Here is a 25,165-nt window from a genome sequence, read left to right on the forward strand (position 1 = left end):
AGCTGCAAGCTTAACGAGAGCACAAAATTCTTTAACGAATCCTCTGTTTCGACGTTACAATCTGCATCCTTTCAGGTTTTCTTCTCCCCGCCATTTTTGTTTTATTTTTTGTTTATGTGCTTAATTCTCTTTTCCCTTCCACTGCTTCTGCCAGCCTTCACCAGAAAGCATATTATTTTGATTTTAAATAGCAAGCGGATTCATAATTTAGATGGAGTACTTGCAAAAACTTGAGGTATTCATCCATCTAGCTGACCATCCATCTAGCTGACCGTAACTAATCTTTGAGTGTCATTTTCATCTTAAGCATATCCTTGAGAACGGGTTTGCTGCATGAAGTTTTCGTGATTTTCATCTTTTGTAAAATAAACGTGAACCATTTTGGTTTGACAATCCATCACGACGGCATACTTTCCTTAGACAGATATGTCTGGCATGCTATGTCTTGAAGACAGCAAATTCCATAAAATATGCATTTAGATACAGGAAAAATGTTGAAGTTAATTTCAGTATGATTATATCCATTGATTAAATTTGTAAAATTGATTAAATTTGTAAATGGTGCGCACTTTAGTTTTTAGTAATATAGAACTCATTCTTAGGCATCTTTTAGATATCACTGTCTTGCAAATTCAACCTTATTTTGCACAGAGCAAAATAACGTCAACGAATTTTCATGTGTTATCAGGTAATATGAACATTTTCTCTCCGCAAAACCTTTTATTACGTAATGACTAGAGTACAATTTTTCTACAGAGAGCAAAAGATTTTATCAGACAACGAAATGGCAACTAAATGAAGCAGACATCACATAACTGTACTTTTGAATCTTCAACAACAAATCATTAAACTTCTTTGTTTTAGAACTGCGTGATCAGCATGACAGGCATGAAGAACAAACCTGCTAATTGTCCCATTCGCATTTGCGGTATTCATATTCTTGATCATTCCTATTCATCGAATGGAATGGTTAGAAGTTTATTCCGTAAGTAATTGCTTTTATAATTATAATGAATACTTCGTAAACTTCCATGGTTTTCATTTATAATAGATAGGTCTCAAAGCTTTCGTTGTATGCATTATCAGCTACCTCGCATAAGAGTCAATTAAGTGGTCTAACTGTTGGAAGGTTAACGAGGTTTAAGCCTTTAATTTCCCTTCCTAGAAACTTCCGTAAATTAAAAAATTTCGTCCAAGAAAAATCTTTTAACCCTAAAAAATTTGAAAATGATTTTAGTTTAATTTATGATTGAATTTTATGTTAAAAAGGGAAATTGCATATTTGTGCCCTTACTTTTTTAACAATGCTAGCTACTAGCACGGTCAAAAGCTTAAAATAGTTATTATAAAAAAGAAAAAATGGTGTCATTTTACGGATGCAGTTAGTACTTAATAATAATAGCGATGGAATATTGCGTTTATTGCTTTTAAATCGCCTAGTTTGTTCATCAATAATAAACACATTAAATATCTTGCGCTTTGTGGAATGGCAACACACTGGCGCGTGGAAGAGGAAAATATTTTATATCAGGCTATGGTAACACATTTCTGTTAAATCGCTGAGTTTTCCGATTAAATTTAAGAAATGAATATGTTACGCTTTGCCGAATGGCAACACAATTTTTTTAAATCGCGAGTTTGCTAATTAAATTTAAAAATTATGAAAGATAACGTTTTACCGAATGGCGACACAGTACTTTTAAGTTGTAGAGTTTGTTGATCGAAAAGTTATGTAGGGGACAGAAAACAGGATTAATTCATGTTATGATATTAAAATTAGCACAAAAATAATTTATAAATAACACTTTACTTTTATTTTCAATTAAATATAATAACTCCGGTTAGTTATGATAGCTAAATCATCACTCAATGAAAAGAGAGCCCACCAGCGGCCGTGCGGTAAAGTCGCTGAACACTGGTAGTTCGGTCCGAGGTTCGAATCCCGCGAACGGGCTGGCTGCATGGGTGTTTTCGTGGTTTTCCCCATGTGTAACGTGTATACGAGCCAGTTTCCCTTAGAAAGTCCTCCACGAAGGCATTCCTCCCCTTAGGCAGATAGCCCTAGTGTGCTTTGCCATAATTAAATATACCAACACCAATGAAAAGACTAATGTAAATACTGGAATAACTGAATAACTGTAAATAACTGGAAAATAATTATTAGAAAAGAAGAGGCTAAGTTATAAATGATACCAAAGAATAAAATTTACAAGAGAACTCTTCAAACTCCAGTAAAAAAATCGATTAGAAATTTTCGTTTTTTTGGCAGAGTTTGTAAGGAAATATCCTATTCCCTCGAGCGTATTCTGGTAATGTAGGTATTTATCACATACAGCTAAGACTGAATGATCCATAGTTCAAATTTCGGCCTAGCTAGATTAGAAGATCCGTGATTCGATTCTCCGCGATTTTTCATAATCTTCACTCCGAAAAACCTATTATAAGTTTTTCTGGCAGGCATCATTTACTGTCTCTGTAGTAATCTCACTCATTTTTCGTTGATAAGTAATTTTTCCATTGTTGCTCAGCTTAACTTTCTTTCCTAATAGGACCCAGCTAATCGTCCCCAGGACAGTGCGCATTAAATATTCAAAACAACAATTGTTTTTTAAATATTTCGAAAAAGTGTCATTTTTTCCATTGCGGAAATTTCATCTCCTTCAAAAATAGAAATTGTTGTTCGCCAGCTAGAAATGCATGTTTAATATGCCGTCACAACCTATTTTGTGAAAATGGGCGCAGCTCTGACTTGGACAGTTAAATATCCTTTTATAACACTTGAACAACTAAGTTTTTTAATTTAAATAAAAACAAATGTCTTCATATGGCATTAATTCATTATAGAAAAATATTATATATAAGCTAATAGAGAAAAAATAAATCTTCATGCACATATTACTACAGTTTGGCTTAAATTATATATTTTTTCTTAATATCCTCAATTTCGTGCAGGTCTCTGACGGGCGAAGGTAATTTTAACTGGCGTTTCATTTTTTCTTTCGATTATTTGGAAGTGGAGGGCAAAATGTTGGTGATGAAGAAAGTGTCTCTTTTCTCGTGGGACGAAACAGAATTCAAGATACCGCCCAAGCTTGAAATCGAAGTTTGGGATGCCGACCATTTTTCACCAGATGATCATCTAGGTGAGGCTTGAATCTAAAATATCTTTATAAATACTTTTACAGAATACGAACAGCAATAACAACGCAAACGCACAGCTTAATGCAATGTATTTTTAAACCTAAACTCCTTGGAAAATTTCATAAAATCTCTGGAAATGTCATTATTTTTTCCCAATAAGAATTCTAGATGAAATTTAAATATGCAATAAAAACTACACTACCGTTGCACCAATACCCGAATTGTTAAGTTTGTTACATATTGGTAGCCCGATTCGAATCCGAATCTAAGCAAGTAGATATTATATATGAGCAGATATTGTATATAGATGTTATATATGAGTGTTTTGGGGGTTTCCCTTACGTGTAAGTTTAATACAAGCCAGTTTCCTCTAATAATTCCTCCACGAATACACTCCTCTCATTAGGCAGCTGCCCTTGTGTGATTTGCCGTATTCTAATAACCTAGGGAAACGAAATCTAACTTTTCAGAAGACCACCAACAGTTCTTGACGAGGCTTTTTGTGAAGGAGGTCGCTTTAGAATGGTGATGGTCAGTACCAATGTTTGTTTATAGTAGTCTAAAAATACTATTTATTTCCAAAGATATCTTCTACAGAAGTTAGTTACATAGGCAACCAACTTCTGTAGAAGTGGATTTATTGTATTATAATCATTATTTTCAAAGTGCGTTTTATTTGAGCTTATAGCTCAAATAAAATTTTAAATCAAAGCAGTATAAGTTTTGTCTTTGAACTGTATGCGCGGCTGGAGAAGTAGTTAAAAACACTCAGCTCTTACAAATATGGGCTCATTTTCTCTATAAATAAATTTGGAAGTGGTGTCGAAAATTACAAACCATTGTAGGTGTTATCAAAACATTTTAACTCCTACCTTGTATACATGAAGCCAATAGTCTCAAACTAGCGATCCTCAAAACAATTTTAAACGGCCCGAGAATACATTTCATTTACGTATTTGTTGCATGTATTTTGTTGCAAAGATTTCAAGGTTCTAGTTATTTCAAGTCAGAGTTTGCATTATTTTTGTTAGCATTGAAGACAACCATGAATAACGCACCAGAAATATAAACGCAACTGTTTAATTTGCAGTGTGATATATATTTTATTCAAAGATTTGAAGATGCATATTTATTAGTTGTTATTCGTACTTATAAAAAAATAAATAATCTCATTTACGAACTTTTGCACTTTTCTTGGGAATGTATTTATGTGTGAAAAGCTTTTTTTCGAAGTTGAAAATTAATAAGAAAAGAACCCGATTGACCGATGAGCATCTACAATTCTTAATGAAGATAATTTCTGGCACTTACATTCCAAGGCGTCAAACTTTATCTGATTGAAAACTTCATTAAGTGTAGTAAGAGATAAAAAGTTTATAGTTATTTATATACAAACATTATTTATACTTCGAACGTAAGTTTAATTTATAAAAGAGGTAGACTAGATTGCTATTATTTATTCTCAAATTTAGTTCCACGTGGAAAATTTTCTCCAAAAATTTAGAAAGTTTTCATAAATTATTTATTTTTAGTGCCATTAAATTAAATTGTTTAATGATTAATTAAACATGTTAGAATTATTTGTAATAAATTTCAGTCTGAAAACTTAATGTTTATATTCCGGTATATTTGAATTACAAATTGTAACAAACAAAAATGTCTTGCAAGTTCCAGACTTTAGATTTTATGCAGAAAAATAAATATCTGAATTTTTGCTTTTGAGATATAATTATCATTGTTTATGTATGTTTTGATAAATATCTAGGGAGTGAAATTTAAAAGTTATTTTAAATGTTTTTTAATTTTGTTAATAAAAATATTGCGATAATATACGATTCTTAATGAGAAATTTTCATTTTGGTTAAAAAAAAAAAATTCCGGACTTTCAGCTGTTTTCAGGTAGAGCATTTGGCTCGCACCCAGTTTGAGTTTGAGATCACTACACTAAAAGAATCCGTTCATTCTTAATTCTCTTTCTTACTGACAAACTTGCGTAACTTTTTTTTTTTTTTTTTTTTTTTTTGCCGTTTTCGTTGTCATGCATTTCGAAGCATGTCCTGATCTTGCTAATCCTCGTCCGAAAATAGCAATGACGATAAATCTATCACCTCTTCATAATTCAACGAGCAAATGCCTCGATCAGTGTTTTAAAACTGAGGTATGTGAACCAGATTAAGTATTTTGACCTTTCAATTCTCCCGTACACTAGCAGGATTACAGGTATTACAAAAGCAAATTTGTGGCTTTGATCATAAAGTGTGAGCAAGATGTTCTCTTTAAACAATTCTTGTGATAATTTAAATGTCAGCTTTCATGATATATGATACTCTAGAAAACGTAATCTCAGAAAAGTAGAGAATTTGCTGATCCGCGCATTTAATAGTTTACTATTTTATAGATATAATTTTATCTAAATTCTTTTTTTCTCTAATGCTTAAAATTTCTTATTTAAGATCTTACCAGGCTACTTATATTTCGTGTGTTTTTTCATATCAAATTAACAGTAAAGAATGTTCGACAAAAATTTTGTGATAATTCATTTATTGGGCAATCCATCAAACTGCTAACGCACTCCTAGAATTTTTAGGCTTATCAACGTAAAAATATTGTCAACGTGAAAATATCCTTCTATAATATCTATTTAAAAACTGCTTGAAGAAAATAGACTATTCGTCTTCCAGTTGTTTCCCGTCAGGTTTCAAAGAACTGGATATTTTTAGGACTGCATATATACACTCTCAGACATGAAAATCAACACACTTAGACCAAATAATTCAATTATAATGAAACTTTATAGGGCAATACCTTTCAATTTAACATGTAAAAAATTAAATTTTAATGTGAAACGAATGAACAGCAAGAGCTGAGCCCATCGGAACTGACCGAACGGTATAATAACTACAGAAACTCGACTTTAAAAGAGAAACTTCCATTAGATTTTGATTTCTACTCTTCACTCCGACTGAAAGAATGCCTTTCCGATGAGTTCCCGCTCACTATAAGGATATGTTACAATTTAAAACAGGCTGTACCATCGGACTGAAAGCAGCTGGAGGAGAAAACGATAGGCATAGAAACAGAACAACAGCAAAATTTCACATCAGAAAGATAGCGGCCGTACTAGGGTGACTCCAAGAAGGCAAAACAGAGTATCATCAGAATGGCTATCACATTTGTACCAATTATGTGACATGTGGTTTACGCAGATATAACCACAGGATATAGACAAGGGATTCAGAGAGCGAAATCTATGCTCGAGCTGTCCATTGACTGCTTACCTCTGCAATACCACACTGTCAAACGCATTTGTAGTGATGATGGGAATTAAATTTATTGCAGACGAATTCAATGACGAGTGCCTTTTTAAACTGAGTCCTGATGATCAGCACAGACGTCTGAGACGTCACGTGACCTTCAAGATTTTGTAATTCCAAATTATTACAAAATTATTCGAAAATTATTTGGAATTTCGTGATTACTCAATGATCGCAGATTCTATCCCTTACGGTTAACAATGTTTTTTTCCCTCATATGCAGATGATATGGACTTGTAAATACTTTTTCTATCTTTTTCACTACTTTGTACTACATTTTTCAGCATCATTTATAATTTTAGCAGCTTATTTTATTCTTAACTGCATTATGCGGAATTACTCTGTAGTGATGCTTTACAATGACGTAAGATAACACATCTCGCTGAAATATCTTGCACAGATTGAAAAACGCCTCTTTCTTTTACTAATTTCGATTACTCTCTGAGAATGAATTTTATGTAATTAATTAATCCCTTAATGTCCTGGCAAAGGCTACTTTAGTTGCTCAAAGCCAGTATAAATCGTGTTTAAAGACATTCAGGACAGTGGCCAAATCCTACCGTTACTGTCGTACGACCTACAAGCCGGTAACAAGAAGATGGGGAGGGTTTTCAAACATTTCCTTGGTCAGTTAAATCACCACATCATTTCTCCACCATAAAACGCATTTGTAGGCTAATGAATAAGCGCCTCCAGCATCCCAAAATGTCAGCAAATCAACCGAACAATTTAAGACAATTTAACATGATATCCTGCAGAGCAACCATCTGTCATTTTTTATTAATCAGATTCAACCCAGATAACAGCTTGTAATCAGACTTTTAAAGGTCAATCAGCGCGTCACTGATTTGCTGATTTTGTGTAGTCTTTCTGATAACTAAGCCATCCAATTTTCCACAAAATGTAATTATTTCTTGTTCCGTACATGTTAATTTTTGTATTTAAACCTTTCCGGCACGGTATCTTTTAAAGTTGGAATTTTGATTTAAAAAAAAGGGGGTGAGGCAGTCTAATTAGGCCTAGAAAAGTACACAAGTAAAATTTTGTGAAGATAGCACTTATCGTTTTAATTCTGTGGGTGTGCCGAAAGTGAAACACTGATTGAATAGAGCTTCGAAAAGAGTGCTGAAATGAGCATTGTTGTCAATGAACTGAAAACAAAGAATACAGACTCTCAGTTGTCCTAGATTATCGGTGAGCCCGGACTGGGCACACCTAGGGTTCGCCTTTTGGTTTTAGGCAAGATTTCAAGGTAAAAATTTATAAATAATATAGAATAAGGAGATTAGCATACAGCCAAAAAAATAACATAGAAATTTCTTTTCAAACAATTCCTCTTATACTCTAAAAAAATCTGGAAGATTTCTTTGAAAAATGAGGGTCTTAAAAAACTAAACATGGCTAAAATATATGGACTGGTTTGCGTTGAGCTGCCATCTACTATAAATAAAGAAGGTTCAGAGTAACCTATAATAACCTATAAATCCTTTTTCATTCAATTTTTCTGTGCGTACAGAAGGAAATATTTAGGTGTGTCCAGACCGGACACACTGTACCGCAAAGGGTTAATGAATAATTCCTGCTTGATAAGTCCATTTTTATATTTTAGAGTTTATATAAAATATAGCTTTAAAACAGGCTTTCGTTGTAATGTACATATGATGCCTTTATCTTTTATGAACACTGCCTAAGTTAATGAACGAAAGAAATTATGGTCGTATAATGTAGCGATTTTGTCGGGAATTGCGGGATTAATATTAAGCCAAGAAATTCCTTACAATGGTTTTGTGAAAATAACATTTATTATACTAAAAACCACTAAGAAACAGTAAAGGGTCGGTTACATTTTCAATATCGACGACAAAGTCCAAAATATTCAGACCGATATTGCTTTGAGTTAAAGAAGTCATGATTATAAACCCTTTCTATAATTGCAATATCGGTCTTACGATCATGAATTTTGTATAAAATCTGAACTAATGTTGGTGTTACCTCACTACGGAAGATTTTTTTAGCTGTTCTAATTGTATCATAAATTTGACAATGACTGAGAATGAAATTATGCAGCAGGTGTAAGTTAACATTCAAAACGCCAATGATCAACGGAAATTTGATAGAGCGTGGTCAGTTCTTGCTATTAAATCAATGTACATGTAATCAAAAATGTCTTTATGTAAAACGTATATTAGGAAGATAAATTATTTAGCTGGGAAGGCTTAATTCCCTAAACAAGATAGCGAAAAAAGTACTACTGCGATAAAAAAAAAAAAAGTATCGGAAATGATTCCATAAAATGCAAGATTACAGTTCATTGAACAATACTTATTATCTCGTTCAAAGCAACCCTCTACAACTGCAAATCACTTACACTAACTCTCTTCCCCCAGTTCTTGAAACGTGGCTCAAAGTCGTCTTCCTGAAACCATTTCAAGACTCCTAGAGAATTTTGTTTTATTGCGTCGATAGACTCAAAACTATGAGGCTGCGATTTAAATCGTGTAAATAAGAAAAAATCGTATGATGCTATTTTAAGTGAATTCGAAGCTGACAAAGACGTATCTGTTGAAATTTTGGCAAACAATTTACGAACAACAAGAACATTGTGAGCAGTAGTATTATCGTGATACAAAATTCATGAGTCATCTTACCATAATTCAGGCCATTTTCTATGAATTGCTTCATGCAAATGTCTCTAAAACTCAAATAACGTTCTTTGCTTAAATAATATTCCTCAACTCAAAAATTGCTCGAATAATATTTTCAAATAACAGTTTGACCAATTTGTAGAAATTAGTGATGCACTATACCACGACGGTCGAAGAAATTGATTTCTGACCCGAATAATGCACGACTTTTCGATTTTTATGCATTTTTCAAGTACTATTTATTTGACTATCAAGTTGTTTTTGTATCAGATGCGTAAATGCGTGTTCTGGCAATAATGTATTTTAAGACGGACTTGCTTTCAGAAAGCATCTCATGAGCCACTAAAATGCGTTTATATTTTTAGAAAAACTTCAGCATTTTTGAATAACTGGACTATAGCGATGCACCGCAAGTCCAAAAGATCTCTGACAATTACTTGATATGATCCAAATGGCAGGGACATGATCAGAAATATTCATAATTGTTAAATGATGATCTAAGCAATGAATGATGGATTTAAATGGCGTGTTGCTCAGTATCTGAGGTGGATGTCCTACCAAAGGGTTGTGCATGTAAGAGGCAGTTCCTGCTATCTTTAAACATTTTGTATCACTCAAAAACAATTTTTTATACATAGTTTTATCTTGTAAATGCCTCTTGTAACATTTGAAGAGTTTGTGTAACAGAAATTCCCCTGCAAAAGCAGAATGTAATGCCTGTTCTTTGCTCACTTGTGTTCGCAATTTTGAAAAATCGCCGAAGCACAGAACTCTTCATTTCTTAAAAACGAATTCCTTTGCAGACATTAAAAGAAAAATATGGATTGTTGCCAGATGGCGACGAAAAACATAATAGCTTTTGAAATAAACTCTGCAACAATTTCTTACCCGTTCGCATTTTAAATGAATCCTTCTAAATAATTTTTATCACAATAGTGTGGAGAAAAGATTTATTATTTTTCATGGTCAGCTAATAATTTTTATTCATTAACAGGATATCTCACTTTGGACCTAAATCGGATTCCACGGGGAGCTAAGAATGCAGCATTATGTTCTTTGGACATGCTTAAAACTGATGGCAGTGTTCCCCACCTCTCCCTTTTCAAACAACACAGAGTAAAAGGATGGTGGCCTGTCATTGCTCCAAAATCCGATAAGATGGAACAGACGGTGAGAGTGATAAATTTATATGAAAAATTCATAGAATATTATTCATTCAAAACTATCTGAACCTAGATATGACTGGATGCCAGATTAAGCTTTCTTTGTAATCTTATGACTTATCTGATTTTAAACTTTTCGAAAAATTAATGGTAAGCTCTTCTAGATATTCCGATGTAATCTTAAGTTTGAAGTTAGTAGTTCTTTTTGTTTATCATTGTTTACTTAAAGTAGTTGTAGAGTTTTAAATTATATCGATGCAAGAACATAAAAATGTGCAAAGCCCTCACCGGGAGTCGAAATTCGGACCTCCCGAGTACGTTAGAATGAAAATAGAAGATTAAATAATTCTGTTTGCAAAATTCTTTTACAAATTCATATCCTGAATAATAAAAGCGTGGGCATCTAAATAACGAAATTTAATAATCAAATTGAATTTTCAAAAGCATTAGCCGCTGCCTTTGCAAATTTATCAATTTGTGCACCATGCTTTTCTTATTCTTGATATAAAATTATTGTTTCTATTAAGCTACAAGACAAATTAGTGTTCTCCTTTTAGTTAGTTCATTAATGATTTTATGAGTTTTAAATTAAAGCTTATTTTATAAAAACCTTCTTTTAAATGTCTTTATTCTGTGTTAGTTGAGTGAAACTATGACCTGAGCCTTATTGAAGTAATATTCAGTGCTAATGTTTATTTTTATAACAAGAAATATTAGTCATTTTCAGGCGAGATATTCCACGGGAAATGGTTGCCATGAAAAATTCCATTATATTCATAATTTTGGAGTAATAAAATGGTGCAATACACAACAGCGTTATGCTGAGACGGATTTATGAAGCCTGGAGCTTCAAGGAGCCCCAACATCAGTAATGAATTTTAAGACTCGGTTATACTATATATATATATATACGTATATTGTTACGAAATGTACAGGCGCGGTGAGATGGCTTCTCCGCAAAGAAGTTTTAGGGTTGCCATAAAATGGCAAGGGAAGGCAGGGTTGCAACATTTGGCGAGGAATCGCCCATTTGGCGACAAAATTGGCGATATGCCATGGACGGATGGAGAACCTTCTGAAACGAATTCTTAGCGGATTAGCCCAGAATGTTGTCCAACACAAGCGGAAAGCTATATAAACCCTGCTGGTCCGCAGTCAGTTAGTATCGAGAGTGTGTGCCTCGCATAGAGTGCGAGATAGTTAGTATCGAGTTGGTGTCTCGTCTAGCGACTCAATCCCTGCGGAGTCCATGGAGTTGACAGCCGGGCAGCGAGTGCCGAGTGGGTCGTCGAATTCAACGAAGGAGTCTCTTAGTGTATCACGGTTAGTACATCGTCGAGAGAGAGTGTTGAACCGAACCCAAGAGTCGGGAGCTATGCTCGTGTGTCGTCGAGTGCATCGCGAGTTGTAACGTGGAGAGTCTCGAGAGTACGTGGAGTTCCGAGAACGACCAAGCAGAGACAGGAGCTGTACTCTGGTGCTTTGCAGGAAGCTGTCTCTACCGTTATTGCCTGACAGTGTGAAAGCTGTGTCGCTGAACGTGTCAGCTTGTTTATAACAGTTCGACGACTGTAAAAGTGACTTTGGAGCTGTCCTGATTAATATTGGCTAAATAAAGTGTGTTTCGATACTTCATCAAGTGTCGTCGTTATTTACTCCAAATCTACGAACCCCGTACGAACGTAAAGGAAGAAAATAAAGTAACAACTGGTGTCAGAAAAGAAAAAAGCTGCTATATATATATATACACTGGTGTGCAAAAATTAAGGACGAAGTCGAAAAATTAGCATATCAGCTGAACGAAGAGGCAGAGCGGACAGAAAGACCAATCAGGAGATTAAGTAAGGTGATGTACGGTAGCACATGCGCAGATATGCAGGTAGACGTAATGGGGGAGTGTCTGAGTAGTATAAAGCATGTTGTCGGTGTAATCAGTATTTCTTGCAAAGAGATTGCGGCTCCGTATAGCAGTTAAAATCACACCGAGTTGCTGCCTCAGCGAGAAATGGCGAATAATCAATCTGTTAGACGACATCTGGATGCATTTACCCGAGGTCGAAATCATTGGGAAGGAAGTTGGAGGAAGGCCGCAGTGTAACAAGTGTGGCTGTAGAGTTCGGAATTGCTCACAGCATCGTTTCACGACTTTGGAGACAATTTCAAACTACAGGAACAGCTATCCGGGGGTTTAGTAGTGGTCGTCCACGAGGAGCCACACCCGCAGATGACCGGTATATTGCCTTACAGGCCAGAAGAAACAGGCGGCAGACAGCGGGAGAAATCGCTAGACACACGACACTGGCGACTGGACGACAGATATCGCGTTTTACCGTGGCCAGAAGACTGCACGGTGGTGGTCTGTTTGCACGACGCCCTGTACGGTGTGTACGTCTAACGCCTGCCCATCGGAGAAGGCGTTCTCTGTGGTGCCGGGAACACCGGAATTGGATAGACAATGAATGGGGACAAGTACTCTTTACAGATGAGATCAGATTCAGTCTCAGTAGCGATTCTCATCGCATACTCATCTGGAGAGAGCGGGGAAGCCGCAATCATCCCTCGAACATCATTGAAATGGACAGGTATGGAGGTGGCGGTGTTCTCGTTTGGGGAGGCATCATGCTTGGTAGTCGTACAGACCTTCACATCTTCGACGCAGGTTCAGTCAACGGACCCGTTATTGTAACGAGATTCTTCTTCCATATGTGCGTCTTTTTAGAGGCGCTATGGGTCCGCAGTTCCTTTTCATGGATGACAATGCACCATGTCATCGCACAGTAGCTGCCGAACAGCTCTTAGAGAGTGAGGATATTGAACATATGGATTGGCCGGCACGATCTCCGGATCTCAATCCCCTCGAGCATGTATGGGATTTTCTAGGAAGACGCTTGGCAGCTCGTACCTTACCACCAGTAACGATTCCGGAGCTTCGATAGGCGCTGCAAGACGAATGGGGACCAATGCCTCAACAACCCATTGACACCCTCATTCTCAGCATGGGCAGACGCTGTGAAACCTGCCTAGCAGTCAGGGGAGATCATATCCCCTATTAAAGACCGGATGTTTCTTGCTGGACACCCATCACAGGGATGTTTCGGCCTTCAGTCGCATTGCGCTTCATGCTACTTTTTCAATAAAGCTCCTTTTTATCCCTCTAATTTCTCTTTTAGTAAGTGTTGCTTACATTACTCATGTCTTTACGTATTGGGAATCTTACGGTATTAAATGTGTTGATTTAGAAAGCTTTTGTACAAAGTTATATTGAAGAAACCGTCTCGTCCTTAATTTTTGCACACCAGTGTATATATATATATATATATAATGTTGTATCATCTTCAATTCTCTAAGTTCGTAAACAAGTTATTCTAATACTTGCGCAATAGCTGCAAAGTAAGATAATAATAATTTATTTTCTAAAGAAATATTGATTATATTTCTCCTAATATTAATTTTAGTAAAAGTATCTAAAAAGAGGGAACCCATAGGTAGGATATTTAATTCCGAAAATTGTTTTTAAAGTAACTTGAATGTATTATTATGAACTAGAACACAAAGTAATTGAAAAAAAAACATTAGAAAATTAAGAAATATAATGCAATATTTGCAAAAACAAATCAAATAATAAAAATTGAAAATTAATATATATATAATAAGAAAACGGAATGTACATGGAGATATAAAAGGCCAGAAAAAACATTAATTAACTTACGTTCTTTCTAGTGGAATGTGAGCAAAGTATTTTCTTCCGCGTCTTACTCAGAAGGGTTGTGTGTCCAAAATTCTTTATCGGCTGCGGGGGCTTATGAATTATTTCAGGCGGCGAAACTTGTGAGAAGTAATTTATGGGATAAGGGAGGGACTAGGAATGCTTGAGGGACGTTTGTTGTGTTCTTATGTGAAGGAAAACGTCTGTTAAAATTTTGAATATACTAGTGAATGGGAATTAATTAATTTATGGCTAATTGTCGTGTCGGAACTAGGTAGAAATAAGGAAAAGGAAAAAAGTAATTTTCACTGTCAAAGAGACTAAAGATTATGAAATAGACCCATTTTTTAGTAACAGCATAAGAGAAGTCTGACAACAATTAGCTTTTTACATTATATACAGCATTGCAATTACACTATGTACAAATCCTTCAACTGATAGTCATCCAACTTATACCCGCCTTCTCAGGTTTAGGAACAAATTATCATTTCCCTATCAGTTAAATGATTTAGAGGGAGTATTTAACGCCTGCTCTTTTAAGGCTGTGGTTAATAAATTGATTAGGTATTAGATTATTTTTGAGAATTTTAATAAGGAGCAAAATTTCGCGTTGTAGATCTATCGTATTTGTGCAAATATTTTTAATACGTTGTATTTGATTTATTATTGTATTGCTAATTACTTTTTTGGAGATGTTGGAATACCAATTTGTTAATTTGTTAGTACTGAAACTAAAGTTTCTTGTTTTGTAAAAGAGTAAAATTTTTTTGTAGTTAATGATTCGAAGATCGAGGTAGTCTATGTTATTTTGCGAAAGTGTAAGGCAATTTGGATAAATCTCGGAGTATTCAGTCTTATTAAAATTATTAAATGTAATAAGATCATCTATATATATCTGTAAGTGTGCTTGTAGTAATTTAATTCTTGCTGTTGTAAAATTTTTTGGAAGTTAAATTCTTTGAGAAATAAAAAGATATTACAGATCGAGGTACTGAAATGGGAGCCCATTGGAAGACTTCTGATTTGTTTAAAAAGTTGATTTTGAAATTTAATGTAGTTATGAAAAAGTGTGCATTTTAGGTAGGTTTTCCATTTACTAAGATTCATAATTGTGAGCATATCAGGGAAGAGTTTAGGCAGATTTAGTAGACTAGTATAAATTTCTTCTAAAGGAAGTGAGGTACATAAATTTTCAAAGTCATAGCAGTTAATGTTTTGTATGTCAATTGTTGGAATGGTATTAATGACAGGAGTGTTATTATGGATGATCCAGAAATAGTTATGATTAGTGTTACAATCGTTGAAAATAAATTAAAAATTTTTTAAGTTGAATTGAAAAATAATAGTCTACATTTTTCTTGTAGTTATTAGTTCCATTTGCTATAAATCTGAATTTTAATGGTGTTTTATGGAATTTGGGAAGTGCATAGAGGTTAGTAAATCTGTTATAGCTTGGATTGAAAGTGATATTTAGTTTTTTTATGAAAAGTTTTAATTCTGTTTATTATAGATGTTTCTGTAAGGTTTGCTAATTGATAAGTAGTTGCTTTGAAAAGTTCTTTATGAATAATTTCTGCGTAGAATTGTTTTCATATAATGCTAAAGTTATTATTTGCTTTATCTATTTTTATAATAGTAAAAAGTTTTTTTTAAATTTTCAATATCTGTTAGAAGTTGTGACCAATTCAATGTACTTTTAAACTTGAGGTGATTGATTTTGGTGGACATGCGTTGAAGTATTTCATCTTTCCATTTTAAAAAGGTATCCATAGGTAAATTCAGTTGATAGCTTGCTTTAATAATAAATTCGTTGATGCTGTTTTCGAAAATCTTGTTACAGTAATTTTTATTTATGTGTCTGACTGGTCTAAATTTTGCACCATAACTCATTAGTGTTTTTAGTTGATCGTTTTGTATGATATTCAGGTTGCCAGTAATTATGTGTTGGTGATGAGAATCTACGTAAGTACTGTAAACTAGTGATTTGCAATGTCATTCTACTGACTCATCTATTTCATGGTGGTTAGTTAGCAAGTTACTTAAGGTCTTTTGATATTTAAATGCAACTATTGGTATGGTGTCTACAGCTGGGAAGTAAACTTTACAATCGTTGAAGATTCTAGAGATTCGAATATTGTCAAACTGCGGATGCAGAAAATGAACTTTAAAATAAATTTTGCGTTAAGCCAAACAATTAGAAAGTCTGAATTTACAAAAATCGAGAACCATGTCTTTAATAATTTGTATTTCGTCGTAGTTTTCATGAATGAATTTTTTTAGTTTTATAAGGAATTTATTAGTACAAGAGTGTAACCAGTTGAGCTAAATTCAAAGGTATTTGGTTTTTTGGGGGTCTTTGTGTAAAATGAGTTCTAAATTTCTTAATTTTTATCTATACTGATCAATTTTCAACAGCATATTGCGCGAAAATACTTTGAATCATTATGTTTTTAATAAAAAAACATTTTGTAGTACTATACATATATATATGAGTCGGGCAGAGTAAGTGTGCTTGTATATATACACACTCGGTCAGCTCAGTTTTTTTATTCTTATATTTATGTAAATTGAGCATTTTTTGCTTCCGGTTAACGTTTTTATGCCTTTAGTTAATCTGCATGCGATAGTTGTAAGATTACCAACAATTTAAAAGTTGTTAAAATGCAACTAAGACTAATGAAGCCGCTATTTGTTTACGTATGAAACCTTTAGTATAATAGTGAATCAAGTTTCTGCGCCAACTTCAATGTCGTTTTGCCGAGTGGGGCCAAAAGCAAACTTTCAGTTTTGTGCACCGAAAAATCTGTCTTCCCTGCATGCTGGTCGAATTGCTTGTTTTTGCGTGGAAACTGTAATTTTAGTTGTAAAAACATTTTTTCAACTGTATTTGGTGTTTTATGTTTGGTTGATCTTTACAATATGGTAACTGGTAGTTTGGCGACATTTTGGAGGCGATAAAGGTTACTACCTGGGACTTTGGTAATAATGTGAGCAGTACTCAGTTCCGATTACGCATTATTTTGTGTGAGGGAAATGAGAGATCATGGGATATGTCATGTGATATTAATGGACGAATTACGGTTCTTTAATCGGAAAAGGGGGGAAATCGGGAAAAAATCTGGAAATTTTGTATTTGGTTTATTCTGTGTTGTGTGAAACAGTGTTCGTGAATTTTTGGATCCCATGGCCGTAACTAAAGAAAAGTTTATCGGACACGTAATCAAGATTCTGAAAAAGATGAGGTAAGTTAGTATTTTTAATTATTTGAGGATATTATTTTTATGCATTGCTCTAAATGTAAGGTGGAAGTAAAGGAATTTGGTATTATTGGGAAAATTGTTATTAGCAATGATTTAGTTTAAAGTAATTAGGATTGTGAGGTAATTTTTATTAATTTAATGTATGTGCTCATTTATATTTTAAGTAGTGTTTTTGAATTTAATTATATTTTAAGTAAATGATAGTTATTTTGTGAATTTTATGTTTGTAGGAATTTGGTATACGTTTAAGTTGAAATAAACGTGCATGGAAATAATTTAAATATTTGATACTAAGTATTTGTAATGCTTGCGGTATGAATTCGTTGGTGACGTGTATAATGTAATAGATGATTTAGAGGTAAAAGTTTTTGGATATTTTATTTATTTTATATGTGGAAATGTTCATATTTGTAAAGGGTAAATACTTTTTCGCGATCAGGTAATTTCATATATGTTCTTTTTACCGGGTTTAAAGATTGAGAAAATTGTCATGTATTTTCGTGAGATTTTTCTAATTTATGAGAAAAAAGCAGTGTACATGGATATAGTGAAGAGTGTGCGCAATGCCATTTTTGTGCTATTCTGGGATGTTTTTTTAAGTAAAAATAAGTCGACGTGTGCATGGTTTAGTGATATTTTAATTAAATTATAGTTATTTTGTGAATTTTATGTTTGTAGGAATTTGGTATATGTTTAAGTTGAAATAAATGTGCATGGAAATAATTTAAATATTTGATACTAAGTATTTGTAATGCTTGCGGTATGAATTCGTTGGTGACGTGTATAATGTAATAGATGATTTAGAGGTAAAAGTTTTTGGATATTTTATTTATTTTATATGTGGAAATGTTCATATTTGTAAAGGGTAAATACTTTTTCGCGATCAGGTAATTTCATATATGTTCTTTTTACCGGGTTTAAAGATTGAGAAAATTGTCATGTATTTTCGTGAAATTTTTCTAATTTATCAGAAAAAAGCAGTGTACATGGATATAGTGAAGAGTGTGCGCAATGCCATTTTTGTGCAATTCTGGGATTCTGGGGTTTTTTTAAGTAAAAATAAGTCGGCGTGTACATGGTTTATGTGTATGTGTTATTTTGAAAAACGCGTAAGGAGTATGGTATTGTGCACTTTTTCCCAATTTTGCAGTGAATATTTGTCATGATTAAGGAGTTTTGTTAGATAAAATTTCTAGCATAAGTGTAATTCGGCTAGTAGATTGTTAGAAGAAGTGTTCAGTAGATAAAAAGAAAAGAAACATGTCTTTACTTCGTGAAGACAAAATGGCGGCGGGAAAAAAAATAGAGGGTTGCTGTAGGAGAGTTGGTCGCCAAATTTTCGCCAAAAAATCGCCAAGTTACCATAATGTAAAGATCAACCTTATGTTTTTCTGAATTTTACAATTTTTAATGAAAATGTTTTAATTCTATTTTTTGTTTTTATTTTATTACTATTATTTATATTTTTAAAATTTTATTATTATTATTGGCCTTGCCGCGAAGTAAGAACTGAACTGATTGAATGAGAATTATATCTCTAATGAAATTCGAGGAAATAAGTTTAAATGTAATGCAGCAAAAAATGTGTATAATTTAATAGGCTCTACGAAGAAGTCATGTGGTGTCTACATCAGATTTTTATAATACATATTTGGAACAGCCACCTCCCGGTTAACGTGGAGACGTTTAACTGGACTGTGGATAAACGGGGCCCCATCTTAAAAACTAAACTGCTTAATGGACAGCGGGGCATCATTTATCTTTTGTATTGCCATTTATAACTTTAGTGTCTTCATTCTAAAGCTGTTTATTCTTCCCTTGTTTAATTTTGTTTCGAGTATTTATTTAATTTACGTAACTACTAAATGAACTTATTTTCTAAATCACACTTCTTGAAAATACAGTTATGTTGTTAATATTATTTTTCTGTAAATTATTATATGATATACTATTCCTCTTTCTTGTGTTTTTTAACTGCCAGCAGAATTACGGTAAATGTCGTCGCCGTTATTATCTCAGCTAATCACAAATTGGCTGCCTTGATTTTACTGATATTTTTCTAAATTTTTTTCCCATTTTTTTTTTAAGGGAAAAGTAGAAATTGAGCTTCATCTTCTAACTAAAGAAGAAGCTGAGAAATTTCCAGCAGGTACTGGAAGGAAAGCTCCTGATCCTCTTCAAGAACCTAAGTAGGTTATAATGATTGATTGATTAAGAAATGACTAGATCCAAAAAAATCACTTTCAGTTATTAATAAAACAAAATTTCATTTATTTGAAAGTAAATTACAAAAGGAAAAGAAATAGATACAACTCAAAATTATGCTCAGATTTTTCTCACCATCACATCACTTCTTCGAGACTTTCAGTGTCCATTGAAAATCTCTAAAATAACGCAACAGGTAGGTAGAATGTGTCATCGGTCATCGGTAAAGCTTTGTGTGGTCACTTTGTAAAGCATAAAATATATATGTTTCAAATTTAATCAAAAACCTTGGCGACGAAAAAGAAGTGTGTTATCGCTTGGGTAAACACTGTTCGTCTTTCGAATTTGGTAAACAAACTCAACGATTACTGCGCGAATTAAAATATTTTTATCTTCCACTCGACAGTGTGTTGTCTTTAAGCAAAGCGTAATATTTATTTTTTAATTTATCCTCTTATTAATTAACAAACTAAGTAATTTAAAAGCAATAAACTCAGATTCATTTCAATTATTATTAATCACTAAACAGATCTTTATACGAATCTACACTTTTACTCAGATATTGACGAAATGTTCCACACTTGACCTTCAAAGCAAGAGGAAGATTCAACTTTTACATAATATTTCGAAAAACCACCCTCACGAGGTCCACACTCTGTTCATTTATATTAGATCTTTGCGTTCCCGTCACCCATTTTAGTTCACGCACTCTTTGTTGCATCCTGCTGTCAATGATTGTCATGCATGCTAAGCGTAGAATTCATAATTGTGCTATTATATAAAAAATATTAATATTTCTGTGCAGTTTCAATTTTAAAATCACGTCATCCATCTTACGTTCACGTCACCATTTTTGCATTCCCGCTATCAGTTCTTACTAAAAAAACAGTTAGAGGGTGGTGTGTTCATTTGTTCTTTAAAGCAGAATTTAAGTGCGCTGTGTATCGTTTTTTTCGCAAATATTTCGAAAAAAGAAAGAAATCGGTCAAAGTGGACAGGGATTTTTCCTAAAACTCATTTCCGAAAAAAGGCATACCCAATAGCAAAGCAAATATCGGTTCTTACTAAAAACGTTGCATGGCGCCTTGTTAGTTATACACTGTTTTACAGTTTTATTCGAGCTTAATAAAATTTTGCGCGGTTCACATCGAACCAAAGTAAGCAGAAAATCACTGTTTACCTCAGATTTGATAAAACTACCTTCATCCGTCTAAACGAAGCCTCTTTACTTGGGATTAATCCCGGTCAACAACGAGTACGTCAGCTAGAAATTGTATAACGTTGTTCGGCATTACTGCCTTTTCCTCCAATACATAAAAAATATTGTGATGAATTATAAAAACATTATTATGAATATTATGATTTAAAGAAACAGTTCCATTTCTGCACTTATAGTTTATTACCTATGTTAATGCATGTACAACAATTTCCTATCTCTAAAACTTAGTCTTGTATTTACTATTTTGGTAATCATGCGTTAACGAAACTAAAGTCAAAAGATCAGTTATTAATTCACTGTAGAATTAGCACTGTATTATTATAGTTACATTCAATAAGTTATTTTAAAGCAAAATTAAAATGAAATTAATATTTTACGTTATTTCGTCTCAAAAGCATGCTTTAGATGTAACTGTGTTACATATAACCACATTATAATTTTCATGAGTATATTCTAGAACAGTAGTTCTCAAACATTTCAGCTCCATGCACTCCTCCTTCACCACTCCCAGAAGATCATTCCCCCCTGTTCCATAAACTTGAAAGATACGTGCATAAATTCATTTAAACGTTGACTATTTTTTTAACTTCTTTTAGAAATTAAAAAACAATAAATAAATAAGAAAACAAAGACAAAAAAAAAAAAAAAAAAACTAAAAGCCTTGAGCTTTTATATTACTCCCAAATGGGCGTTTTTTCCCATTTACACATGCATACATATATCGATAGCCGTTTCGAGAGCATTTGGGCTACAAATCTTTAAAAACAGCATATCTTAAAAATTTCCAATAGACAGTCTTGCGCTCTTGAGATAAAAATGCTGTATTCCAGTGTTGCCACTGCTCGCTTTGAAATCGTTTAGTTTGTTAATCAAAAATTCTTTAATGTTTTACAGAATATGAAATAGGTAATAAAACATATTCGAAACTCAAAATTTGGGCTTCCAGGTGCCCATACTCGGTTTGGAGGAGTACGTTATTCAAAATTTGATGGCCCTAGGTACCGTTGTTTTATCACTTGCAAACATTTATGCATATTATTCATTATTCAATTTCTTTAAATATAATACAGAGCGATAATATTTGGTGGCAACAATGTGTAAAGTCATTTAGTGAATTTATGGTTGGACTTTATTTCTGTTGGATGGTTAAATATTTTGGTTTGCCAATTTTGCGTCACTATTCGCTAAAAACATTTTTGCCGTTATGTCAGTACATGCGTACTGAGTTTTATACTAGGAGATCCAAAAGTCTCCCAGAAATTCCAAAATAATTATTAATGTCTATGGATGGCACCCATTGAAACCTGGCAAAAACTCATCTCCAACTTGCACCAAACAAGCAGTTTTTATAACTAACAGCATAAATACTAGCTGAAGTTTCAGTTCGTATATTACTTATAATAGTATATGGATGTCATCTATTGAAACAATTTGCCATTAATATCCATTTTGAAATTTCCGCAATACAGAAAGTTTAATATGAGCGACGTTTTGTTCACCTTGTATAAGAATCATAGTGATTAATTCTGAAATAATGCAATTCAGGAAAATTTATTACTATTCTAAAGTGCCGCCGAAACGGGCTAGTGACTCTGACTACCGTACCTAAGGCCCAAGTTCAAATCCCGGAGAAGGCATGTGTGTTTGTAAATGTAGAGTGACTTAGTGTCATGGGGATGGCTAGCTGAAAGTCCACTCGTGTGGATTTTTGGTAGGGAAAGAGGGGTAGAAAACCTCGCCCCTCACCCGGAATCTCTCGCTCAAAACTGGGGGTGGAACTGGACGAAATCATACCTTCACCTATATGGTGCCAAGCTCTTGCCACCGACAGGCGTAATCTTGTACTCTTTGCCGCGATGAATTTCGCCGGCTTGTTCTGATGTCAAACAAGAGAGAACAAAAGTTTGCATATCCCTGGAGTTTTCTTCTTTTTTAATTTGTTTACTTCCTCTTCTATTTTAAAATAAATTGTTGTTGTTTGTTCTGATGTCAAACAAACAACAACACTATTTTAAAGTAAAAGAGGAAGTAAACAAATTAAAAAGAAAACTCCAGAACAGGGATGGGCAAACGTTTTCGGTCGTCGGCCAAACATAGAAAAAAAAAAAAAAAAAAAAAATTTGGCGGGCCAAGAATAAATTTTTCTAAAATCTTAAAAACAATATACAAGTATTACAATTTAAATATGTTAATGAGATGAATGAAATTGAGATTTCGTTTTTAAAAATTCCTTATATCGAGGTTCGAAGTGAGATGTACTGATTCTAAGGAACGAGGCTAAATACTCATCTGGCCAGTCTACTTCTGAAATCTTTCTAAGGTTCATTGTTGAAAACACTTGTTCACATATATTAAATGAAGCAAACATAGCACTGATTTTCTGGGCGTGAGGTATTAAATTTGAGAAACTTACTTCCGATAATGATATGTAAAACTCTAACTTTGGCATATTTAGAAACAACTGTTTGAGATGATTGTTAGATTGCAACTTAATTAATTCAAGCTGCAAATCTGACCTCACTGCTTCACATTTTACGTTGAAAGGCATAGTAAAAATATACATTTCTGTTTGAATGGCACTGAAAGCTTGAAATCTGCGTTCGAACACAAAATTCAGTTTTCTCAAGCCATCTTCATAATTCTTAAACTTCTCTTCATTTACTGAGAGTCTTGGATTTAATCTCGGGAAATGAAAAAGTCGTTCTTAGCTAGTTGCGCAGCAAACAGATTAAGTTTTAGTTTAAAAGCTTTGAGATGGGCCCATATATCATCGGTAAGTTTATTTTTCCCTTGCATCTTGACATTCAAGTTGCTCATATGACAAAGAAGATCTGTGAAAAATGCAAAGTCTGAAAGCCATTCTGTGTCTTCTAACATTTCGCACTCCGCAGAACACTTTTTTTCATGGAAGAACGACACAGTGTCGTCTTTCAGCTGCCACCACTCGCTCGAAAACACACGCTGCACTAAGCCACCTTACTTTCGTGTAATACAGTACATCAGAGTATTCAGATTGCACGGACTGAAGAAAACCTCGAAATTGCCTGTGAGTGCCGCTTTTAACACTTTACGGATTGAAAGCTATCTGTATTTGCTATTTCCGTTTATTTATGTTTTGCAAAACAAAAATAGAGAAAGTAAAAAGATCCTCAGAGTTTTGAAAAAAAGTAATCAAAAATAATATTTAAACAAAGTAGAAGAGGAGATGGATGTATAATATATAAATATATATTTTCTTTTAAATTTGTCTCGGACCGGAAAATTAAAATTCTATCCGCAAGCCGGATAGAACCTTCCGGCGGGCCGGCGTTGGCCCATCCCTGCTCCAGGAGCTATTACAAATTTAAGTTAAAATTTTATCTCCCTCCTTCCTTATACCTACTCTTTACATTCATTTAAACAGTGGTTAGCTGAATATCTTTCCCTAATAATATAACTAAAAGGAAATATTTAATTGTTTATACTAATGACATCCAGTTTCTATCATCAAATTCTAATGTTAGATTTCTTGTAATAATGATGCCGTTTATGTTTATTAGTTAATCACGCAAACATCACCCCATGAGTCGACTGTAAATACTGAGTTAAGACAGACAGTGGACCTATATGTGTCCCTGTTTCTCAGAAAAGTTCGAAGTATTGTATAGAAATCTATACAATTAACAGTATAATATCAAACTGCTTAATACATCCATTGATTTTTAGTCAGATAAATGTGTAATACGAGCAGCACATTTATTTTACTATTTCATATTTACTTTACATACGATATTTACTAAAATTGCATCGTGTCTTGTAGACAAAGAATACTCAAATATTTAAGTTACTGATGAGTGGCATAAGCAAAAGCATTAAATAATTCTAAAGATAGTTTGATTTTGTTTATAATTATCGAAGGTTTGTGTTGATAATTATCGAAGGTTGTTATATAACAACTTTCAGAAAACCTTTAGAAGGATAAAAACCGTGTAAAAAGTTATTGTGATAGTTAGAATTTTATAATTATACCTACGGAGTTAAAAAATCTAGTATTATTTTTATACCCTTCGAAAAACTGTTATTATACATAGGAAAATTAGCCTATTGTGACAAACACTTCGCTAACAATAAATTCGTTTTAACTGGAACGAAGCCAAGTAATGCAGCTAGTCAATAAATAAATTTATAAAACATTTTTTTTTTTTTAATTTTGTGAAGACAGCAGATTAATAATAATATAAGAAACGGTTAGTGTGAATAATAATAAACTTCTTTTATTGTGAATAAATAATAAAATGCTCTTATTGTGACTAAAAGTACTGTTATTAAATTAATCTCATGAGCTGCTTACAGATCACGAGACTGTATTTCGGAGTTATTTCATGTGATAGTTGTGGAATTCTGTGGTTCGAGGGCGTGTGTTGTCCCCTTCCTGATATCTGCAAGCATGCTGTAAATCCGGTTAGCCTTTTCTTTTCCGTTCTTCGGAACAAGTTTCCGAGTAAAAGGCATTTTAAACTACATTAATTTTCT

The 25,165-nt window shown here is 33.5% G+C and overlaps 1 protein-coding gene across 1 annotated transcript in view; it reads left to right on the forward strand.

Annotated features, from left to right (window-relative positions):
* The window catches only part of LOC118198707 (otoferlin-like), a 228,403-nt gene that overhangs the window by 193,483 nt on the left and 9,755 nt on the right, over nt 1-25,165 (forward strand). Inside the window, exons 28-30 of the mRNA XM_085819712.1 lie at nt 2,953-3,143; nt 10,095-10,270; nt 19,318-19,418. Coding sequence (XP_085675838.1) covers nt 2,953-3,143; nt 10,095-10,270; nt 19,318-19,418 — 468 coding nt within the window. The remainder of the gene's footprint in view (nt 1-2,952; nt 3,144-10,094; nt 10,271-19,317; nt 19,419-25,165) is intronic.

This window comes from Stegodyphus dumicola, chromosome 6 (assembly GCF_044657685.1).
Source record: "Stegodyphus dumicola isolate Sdum_Otavi_A_Nest chromosome 6, ASM4465768v1".
NCBI lineage: Eukaryota > Metazoa > Arthropoda > Arachnida > Araneae > Eresidae > Stegodyphus > Stegodyphus dumicola.